This window comes from Scardinius erythrophthalmus (assembly GCF_964197995.2).
Source record: "Scardinius erythrophthalmus genome assembly, chromosome: 12".
Lineage (NCBI taxonomy): Eukaryota > Metazoa > Chordata > Actinopteri > Cypriniformes > Leuciscidae > Scardinius > Scardinius erythrophthalmus.
In genome coordinates, this window is record NC_138232.1 from 29925244 (window position 1) to 29935108 (window position 9865).

General features: G+C 36.1%; 1 protein-coding gene across 3 annotated transcripts in view; it reads left to right on the plus strand.

The window, feature by feature from the left end:
* ppp1r12c (protein phosphatase 1, regulatory subunit 12C) overlaps positions 1–9548 on the plus strand; it is a 38522-nt gene extending 28974 nt beyond the window's left edge. For 2 of the 3 annotated variants that reach the window (XM_081381129.1, XM_081381130.1), the window contains 9 exons: positions 1015–1102; positions 1189–1306; positions 3850–3962; positions 5363–5412; positions 5663–5711; positions 5796–5900; positions 6012–6062; positions 6481–6531; positions 7732–9226. In XM_081381129.1, coding sequence (XP_081237255.1) covers positions 1015–1102; positions 1189–1306; positions 3850–3962; positions 5363–5412; positions 5663–5711; positions 5796–5900; positions 6012–6062; positions 6481–6531; positions 7732–7818 — 712 coding nt within the window. In that variant the 3' untranslated portion in view covers positions 7819–9226. Of the gene's footprint in view, positions 1–1014; positions 1103–1188; positions 1307–3849; positions 3963–5362; positions 5413–5662; positions 5712–5795; positions 5901–6011; positions 6063–6480; positions 6532–7731 lie in introns of all 3 variants that reach the window. The other variant, XM_081381128.1, reaches the window with a different exon arrangement.
* Positions 9549–9865: the final 317 nt, after the last annotated feature.

Sequence of the window (9865 nt, forward strand, 5' to 3'; positions counted from 1 at the left end):
AACGCTTCTCCAGAGAGAAAACGGCTCTGCTCTTGCGCGAGGTTAAAGCGTGCAAGCAGAGCATCTACGGGACAAGATTACATTGTAATCCTTTTATTTTTAATATTTGGCTAGTTTGTGTGCTGTTGGGGGTCTCTGTGTGTGTAATAAGCAGAGTGTGCGCGTGTTGCACCCGCCTATAGGCGCATTTTACTAACACGCTCTTAAAATAGCAAAAAAAATACTGCGGCATTGACTTTAGACCAGGTTTTTGTTGGTCAATGGCGCAGTCTATTTCAGTTGCCGCAAAATAGCAACGCTCCAACAATGCGCCTGAACACACCGCGTTTTCAGACCTGCACCGCACCGCCATGGGTGCACAAATGGGCGTAAATGCATTTGCTATTTAAACAACGTGGCGCAGGACGTGAAAATTATAACTGCATCGGGCTGAAACTAGCAAAAAACACTTGCGCCGCATTGCGCCATGCTTGTAATAGGGCCCTTTATGTTATGTTATGTTATGTTATGTTATGTTATGTTATGTTATGTTATGTTAATGCTTTAAAAGTAGTTTTCATTTTTAATTCATGTTAACTAATGTTAACAATAGAACCTTGTTGCAAAGGGTTACCACATTAGGTAATATTTGGAGTGCATATTCTTCAAGATTAGGCAGTGTTAGTGATGTCAAAAAGTACCGCTACTACCAAGTCAATATTAAAATAAAAAATAATATGCCAATGTAAACTTCAGTAACTTGAAAAAGCCCTCTACTGCTAAATACTAAAAGCACATTTTGTTTGGTGCTTGTAATGTTATGATGCTTGTTGCTCTTCTTTATTACTATTTACTTGTTTGATTTGAAGCTATATTTAGTTCTTTATTTAGTTTATTATAATTTATTTGTTGTAAATAGAACTTTTAAAATTAAAAGTGATAATTTTTTAAAAAGTGTATGTAAAAGTAGTAAATAAATAAATGTTTTTAAGGATTTAAGCTCTGTTCATGAATAATGATTAAATTGTTTTTCAGGTTTCAGGCTCCAGTGAGAGACGAGGAATCAGAGTTTCAGAGGAAAGCTCGCTCGCGTCTCATGCGGCAGTCACGTCGATCAACACAGGTGTGTGTTCACACCCCTAATCACTCATATTGTGCACACTGTTCAAAATGTTTTTTTTTTTTCATTATTATTATTTATTTTTCCAGGGAGTAACACTGACAGATCTTAAGGAAGCAGAACGGAGTATTGTTAAAATCAATGAACCTCAGAACCTCAGTGTTCAGCCTGTGAGCCCCAACATCACAGTAACACCAGCTGAGAGAGGTGAGTCTTATTAGTGGTGGAAATTTTGATTCTTTCCAGAGACTCGTTCATTTTCAGTTCGTTCACCAAAATGATTCGTTCAGACTCGTTCACTGATTCGTTCAGTGACAATTTCTTCATAAATACTGCAGCAGGTGGCGAAAAAGAGTGTATTTTATGATATGTTTTAACGAACGTATTTACTTTTTAAAAAAACTGATTTGGCTTTGTTAAAATTTGTGCCTTATTTACTAAATTAATAAAATAAGTCTAAATAAGAGGTTCAGATGACCAAAACAAGGTTTTCTTGCATAATTAACATTTTAATTGTTTGGTCAGACATACACATTCATAAATCTGGGATTATATTAAACGTTGAGTTATGTTATGTATGTTAAATATGATAAACAATTATACGCACACCTATAACTGCGCTTTGAATGAGATTGAATCACATGCTAAATGACCGATCTACCCAGTACTCTCATTCACGAACGAAAGTACCAGTTTGATCAATTCGTTCACGAACGAGATCTCTCTCTCGTTCTTTTTTTACAGTCTATGGTTCAGACTCAAAACAGAGCGATCTCGGTCAGTGACGGGCGTATTCGTTCAGTAGATCCAACCAATTACATGCCCCTTCACAGCCCTAACTGAAATGTTATTTGCTGACGTTACGCAAATGAGACCTAACCAATACTGTCATATTTTTTGGTTTGTTTTAGTTTTTAGAGAAGTGCATATGACATGAATAAAACGTAATTAATTCATTTTTGATCATACAAAATGAACACAAGTAGTAAAGTAAATTTTTCAAAGTGCAAAATACCACAAAACTAAGTCTAAAACACACAAACAAAAGAAAAGCAGGTAAAGAGAAGTGTAAATTTAAATCAAGTAAACCGTCAAGTACAAAATGACAATGTTAATTTGTCTTTGTTATATTTAACCATGCTTGCGTTATTAAACTGTTTTCATTACAATGGTAAAGTGTTAATTTCCTTCTTCGATGCAAATATGCTGACTACACAAACCCATCTCTATCGGTTCGCCACCATTATCGTTCAAACAACTGGTTCTTTTCGTTCACGAACGACATGTACCAGTTCGTTCACGAGAAGATCTCTCTCTCGTTCAGACTCAAAACAAAAGCAACTCGGTCACAGTCAGTGAAGGGCGTATTCGTTCACTACATCCAACAAATCACATGCTCCGTCACATCTCATACTCGAACGCTATTGGCTTGAGGTTTAGTCATTCTTGACAGGTTGAAAACACAGAGCTATCCAGTTCACTGAGCTGCGCATGCGCTGCAATAGCGCCGCGCGGCGGTGGAGGGAGGAATTTCAGTGAACGAGAAATATGAGTCAATGGATTACGTGAACGAGAACGATTCGTTCACCTAAAAGATTCGTTCAAAAAGAACGATTCGTTCACGAACGTAACATCACTAAGTCTTATTATCAAGTGTGTGTGAAGCACCTGGATTTGCTCTTTCAGTTAAGAGTAATGACTCTTTGATCTTTTCGATTCAGTATGACTTCTGTATAGGGATGCACCGATTGGGAAATTCTGGGCCGATACCGATACCGATGTTTAACATAACAACTTGGCCGATGGCCGATGCCGATGCCGATGTTTTTTCTTTTTGTTATTTATTCCTTCTTTTGTGCCACTGAAACATACAAGTCTTTCGGCTCTTGATCACACTATCCTAGAATGAGCACAAATTCAATCAGACCAAGCAATTTATGAAACAAAAAAAACCTTTAATGTCACTTTCTGGTTGACAGTTATAACCTTATTTATAAGTTCTTTTTCAGTTGTTATGAGGAGCAATATGAGAGAGAAATTTGGTAATCATTGTCTGACCCAACAAAAAAAACATTATAATATTCATTTTATTTTTCGTGTTCGCATTTATGAGGGAAAAAACACGGGTGAATGTTCATATTAAATTTTAAACGCGCACGCGCTCTTCTGCGAGAGAGAGAGAGCCCCGACCGCGCGCGCGCTCTCACTCACTATTCAGAGCGGTCAAGCTTCCCCGTACTTTTTGACAAGCGTCCTTGACAGGGAGGCCAGAGCTTCTTTGCAGCTCAAGTCGGCGGCGGTGTGTACAGTTAACGCTCTATCTGTTGACGGCGCTGAGGGAAAAGCTCCCGCCACTGGAAGAAGCGGTCGCCGCCCATTTGTGTCCTCCTGCGCACCCATCAAAGCCGTGCAGAACGTCTTCAGCACTCGCGGATCGTGCATACTCCGCCGCTTCTTCTGCTACACACCATGGTCGTTCTTTTCTCGAGAAAAGGAGTTTTCTCATAGAAAAATAAATAAATAAATGCGTCATTGTACCCAGCACTTCTGAAAATGCACTTCCGAATGCGTCTCTGTCCCCAGCATATCAAACCAAACTGACGCCCATGTGACATCGGCGAATGTCATTTTTATTTCCCGATGGCCGATGGCAGTTAACGAGGCAAATATCGGCCGTTACCGATGTTCAGCCGATGCATCGGTGCATCCCTACTTCTGTATGGATATTGAGAGTTTTCTCTCTGCAATAGACATAGAGCCAGTGAAGGAATCTGGAGAGGCAGAGACCAGACTAGGATTGAGAGATCGCAGGAAAGGGAGGAAAGAGAGACGCTCTACTGGTATCGTTCAGCTGGCTGAAGAGGTGAGCTTCAAACATTCATAAAAACTAATTTCTCATTCTGCATTTTCACTCCCAGTGCATTTTTTGTTTAAATGTACTTAAAAAAAAAGTATGCTTTTTTTGCAGCTTCTCACCAGAATATTCAAAAAAAAATAATAATAATAGATTTTGGAAATGTGTATCTGCCTTCATTTTAAGCTAATGCTGCCCACAACAATGTTAATAGAACTGGAGGAGTTTGTGGTTGTTTAATTTTTGACTTGTTTTAAAATAGTGGCTAAAGTGATTCCCGGTTTCTTGTCTATGAATGAAAAGTTAAATAATAATGTTTTTTTATGATAATGATTTTAGTTGGATACCAACCGTTATATGCAAACACAAACAGTACATAACTAAGGGTCTATGATATTGAACAGAGACAAGAATTTGGAAATGAATGGGGACTTAATAAACAAAGGTGCCCCTGCACAATTAAACTAAACCTAGTACAGCTGTCGCACTTAAAGTGAAATGCAAAAATTAATTAAAAGTATTGATTGCGCACTACATTTAGATCTGCTCATGTTGCATCAGATTTCTTTTTACCCAGTTTTTTGCAGCGTTGCACATTATAAACAATCACACTAGTTTTTGTTGAGCTTATGAATGCAATGGTCAATCAGAGGCCTTTAGATTAGTCACCTCTAAAACACCAGAGTTAAACCAATTCATAAACGGATATTAGCTTTTTAAACATTTTATTGAACAACATTCATAATCAACAATTAGTACTTTATGTAGGCTATTTACATTCATGCAGTTGTTGTATAAATACAGTAGATGAATGCCAGCTTTGAGTCTGTGTAAATACACATAAATGCAGTGTCTGTTCCACCTTTGCAGTTTGAAGATGATGTTGATAACATTTTATTGGTAACTCTGTTTTTTTTTTTTAAGTAATAGAGTAAATTTAAATATTTGACATAAAAGACAACACTGATAAATTTAACAAGGTTATTAAACAAATTGCCATTAAAAGGTAAAAAAAAAAGGCTTCTGTAAATCAATGGGCAAATATTGGGCAAAAAAAGTTAATTTCCAACCCTGACAAAGACCTCAACACTATATTGAGGCGGTCGTCCCAAAACTGGTATATCAGAAGGAACAACTGGGTGCTACTTTAGTGTATTTTGCATAACATTGCAAACTCGCTCTCGTTTCATACAAATGCAAGTGGTGCCATTTTGCATCTTTGTTATTGATTGTATTGAAAATGACCATCAGAATTTATATAGTATTCTTGTTGCTAGGCCGATTGCTTTGTACAGTGAGAAAATTTTTACACCCCTACTTGTGTTTGGTGTCACTAGTGGCAAAGAAATTCCTTACTTGTAAAAAATGTAAAATGACTGACTTGGCATTGGCATTTTACTTTTGTTCAGATGGATGATATGGATGCAAATGAAAATGCTGAAAAAGACAAGAGCACAAGGTTGGTTTTTTTAAGGTTTTCTACATCTCCTGGTGTATAGCTTTGTTTGAGTGGTTTGGGTTGCGTTTTGTGTTTTTTGTTCTGCTTGTGACTAGAACACTTTGCGTAGGTGTGGCTTTGGGGTTTGCCTGTCGGAATTGGCGGATTAATTAGTGCACAGTTTTAAATAAGCTGCTTATAAGCTCACATTGAGAGAGTAATGTTGAGGCTTTTGCAGTGATATTTTTAACAGTGTTGTTTGTTTTTGTAGGGATCCTCTATTAGATGATTCCAGACATTCTTCTCATTATTTTAGAAAGGTAATGATTTTTTTTTACGCAACAATCATCAAGAGACCAATGAGTAATATAAGAGCTGGTTTACAGTTTTGTGTGTTATCTCAGTTGTATCTGCAGGTGTTGCAAGAGAATGGAGATCTAAAAGAGAAACTGCAGGAAACTCAACTGCAGCTAAATGAAAGTAAAGTTCAGCTGGAGAAACTCAAACAGGTGAGAGGTGTTTTTTCTTGTCCTGAGACTGGAGGAAGGGGAAAGGATATGTTGAACCACTAAAGTGAGAGAGAATTCTTTTGTCTGTTCTGTTTGTTTGCATGTAATCAGAATCAAGAGAATGGATCAGACAGACCAGCCCTACTGGAGCTGGAGAGATTTGTAAGTTCTCACACTGTAAAATAATAATAAAAACAACTACGTATTTTCCAGTTTACAAAACCTTTGAAATCTGAACACAGATTTGAAGTTTTCTCAATTTATTTTTTACAGTGCACAATTTCATACCATTAGATAACATTAGTTAATGCACTGGTGTCATGAACAAACAGTTATCAAAAAAAAATGTAAACTAATTTTTTACTTTACATCTATTAATTAAATGTATTTTTAAATACATTAATGAAATATATATGGCTTGAAATGTTAAAATGTTAGTACATGTTGTAATTAACATAAACCTAGATTAATAAATTCTGTAAAAGTATTATTCATTGTTAGTTCACCTAATGCGCAAATGTTAATGAAATGAACCTTATTGTAAAGTGTTTTTTATTATTTTTATCTGCTCTCCACACAGGAAAAGAAAGTTCTTCAGCGGAGAGCATCTGAGTTAGAAGATGAACTCAAAGTAAGAACTTGAGCTTTAAAATTCATCAGGAATCTCCTAATTATGCAAAATCTGCTGACTGTTTTTTACATTTGTTGTTAGGATTTTTCATGAGAAATATGTGTAATAGATTTAAACATGGTCATTTAAAAAAAATAAGAGCTTTGAGATTACTACACTCTTTTGACAGCTAAACACAACTTAATAAACAAACATATAAAAGGTGGGAGCTCTGTAGAACTTGTGAAATGATGGTCATGCCAAATCTTCAGAGCTTTCTGCAAAGTTCCATGCATATACAGCAGTGGCGATTTCTTTAAGACTGCAAGGGAAGCTCGGCTTCCCCTATAATGTCAAAAAATGAATGGTCAAATATGTACTATTGTATTAACATTTTATTGACTAAAATGCGTTAGAAAACGTTCATCTCAAAGACGAGTTCGTTCAGAATCAGTTACAGGTCGGCTGACTCGATTTCCTTCTCATACATTCCCGTAGCGTCACAGTGCATTTCCCTGTTGAAGCCCAGCGTCCGTTGACTTCAATGGGGCTGCTTCGAACAGTTTTTTTCAGCGCTTCGAAACTAGACGTTCATTGGATAAATGCTGCGATTATGTCCCGCCCACGGACGCTCAGCGTCTCTTGGAGTGAATGGGGAGTGGGCTGGCCCGGACTCCGGGCTTCCGCGTGATGATTGGGGGGTCTGTCGAAAGGCTGCGTCTCCTTTTGATTGACAGCGATTTCATACAATAAAAAGTCGCTGATGTTGAAGCTGTTCGAGCTCAGTCCCATCACGGATTTTTCAAAGACAAACTGCTGCAACCTATTTCTTGGTATTTGCTTGTCGAAATTGCTAGCCAATTTTTATAATGCATTTCACACAATTATACATTTATACCTTTATTATATTATTACTTATTATATTTTTTATATTATTATTATTAGTAATAATTCAAAAATAATTACAAATATACATTATTAGTAGCATTATTATTATACTTTATTGTATTATTATTTATACCTTTATTATATTATTACATACATTTTTCACAGAGCATTTTCTTGAAAAGGAACGTAGAATTTACGTATAAAAAAATGAATTATTTTTATGATGTAGGCCGAAAATGAGCTTCCCCTCTTTGAAAGACCAGCAGCCGCCACTGATATACAGGCTTCCATGTGGGCCTTCTCATCTCACTCTTGTCACCACTTCCCCTCTAGGTGCTTGTGGATTTGCGTGCTGACAACCAGAGACTGAAGGATGAAAATGCAGCTCTCATTCGTGTCATTAGTAAGCTGTCGAAATGAACCTTTGGGCTCTTTGCATTGTTTTCCTGAATTCTTTGCCCAAACAAAGAACTGCACAATATTTTTCTTTCCCTCTTTCATCTCTGGGACATAAACATCTGCCTGGGGTGATTAAACTACTGTTCTTAAAATTGATATGTACATATGTGAGGCCTTGTTTAGCTGCCATTTTAGATCCATCTAAACTGGAATTTTCAATGACTCAAGTCCATCTGCTGTTCAGCTGCTTTAGATTGTGGTGTTGAGCTTTGATTCAGGGTGCTCTTGTGTCATTTGTAATGTTATTGATTTATTTTGTGCAATGTGCTTGCTGCTTTTTATTAATAGCACAGCTTTAATGTTTCTTAAAATTCTGCAGACTTGCCATCTCACTAATTTAGTTCACATCCTTATTGTACCCTTATTACACTGGGCTGCACTGATGACAATGTTATTGATACTTTGAAGTTTCAGTTCAGGTTTACTGCTGAGTTTCACTTAAAGACATCTACCATTGCAAAATATTTGCCTTTCGGCAGGTACCTCTTAAAACCTGCAAATATAGATAAATCAAGAGTTTATGATATACAGAATATAGGATAGTATATAGTTCATTAATAACAAAAAATATATATAATATTACAATTACAATATAACAGATCAGATGAATGTACATTGAAATAGAAATTAAATTTTATTTAATATATTTTCATATGCATTCATATTTGAATGTACATAAAGTACTGATCTGTTAGGCATGATCTAATATTTGTTAAAGGCTTATTACTGAAATTGCAGTGTTATCAAACTTACAAATGTTTAAACCGAGCTTTTTAATGTCATGGCGCTGTTAGCTTGCCAATGCCATCATAATTTTAGCTTAATGTTTCTTTTGTTTTTTTAAATATTTCTTGTAATGGTAAGAGAGAAAAAAAAGTGCCAAACAGTAACGACATTGCTCAGGGGTCTCTTGGTGAGACAGTAGAAGATCTTGGGGTTGTGTGTCTTTTTCTCAGTATGTATTTGGATTAACACTGTACTTTAGCTAACTACTGTTCTTTGGACCAAACAGGCATTAGTATGAATCTATTTCTCTATTATTGCATATTTATAAATATATTATATATGGTGAATTTTGATGATGTTGTGTTCTGCCAGTGGTGTAATCTCTTTTTACTAGGAAGAGACACAAAGTGTTTTGTACTGTGACTATGAGTTTTGTCCTAAACCAAACTGGCACCATAGGTCAAAGCTTTTTAAAGTTTACCACTGTTTATTTGTTTTCCCCTAAAATTATAGCTTTCAGAGCTTAAGCATTTGTTCATCCAGCCAGTGTATTTTGCCAAAAAATGTGCCTTATATATATCTGTTGCTTTGTTAAAAAGGATGACCAATAAATATCAATGCAAATGGTTGTGTAACAACCATTAAAGTGGTCTCTGCACCATTGCTTTTAGCTCTTACAAAAGGGCTGGTAATATATTAAATAAATAGCAGCTTGCTAGACATTATTTTCAAAAGTTTGATTTCCCATTAGTGGCAGTGGTAGAGAAATGAAATGAAATGTATGTAGTAGACAAATGTTGTCTGGTTCCTTGTGAAAATTTAGAATATGCTAAATTAAATTCTTACTGGGAAACATCACAGGGCAATTTCATACCAGTCTTAACTAAGTCATATTACAAACATTGTTTGTGTATTTTATTATTGAAACAGGAAGTTGGAGTGGGACATAAAGCCTATTGAAACTCATCCATGAGTCATGATTTACTAATTGCTATTGCTAGTCAGAAATGGGTGGTATTAAGAGGAGAGAGGGCATTTATGAAGGGGAAATTTGCTCACATTTATATGGAACAACGCTTAGTGCAGCACCCCTTTCCCTCTCTGCTCCCCAAAGGTGCAAAAATGGCATTTGGATGTCATCTTTTGGATGTTTTTTGATGTACCCATTTCAAGTCATGGAGCTTTTACTAACGAGCTGATTATTTGAATCAGGTGTGTTTGATTAGGGACTTAATCATATTTAGTTCTACAGGACATTTAAAAACAACACGTTGTCACCAAG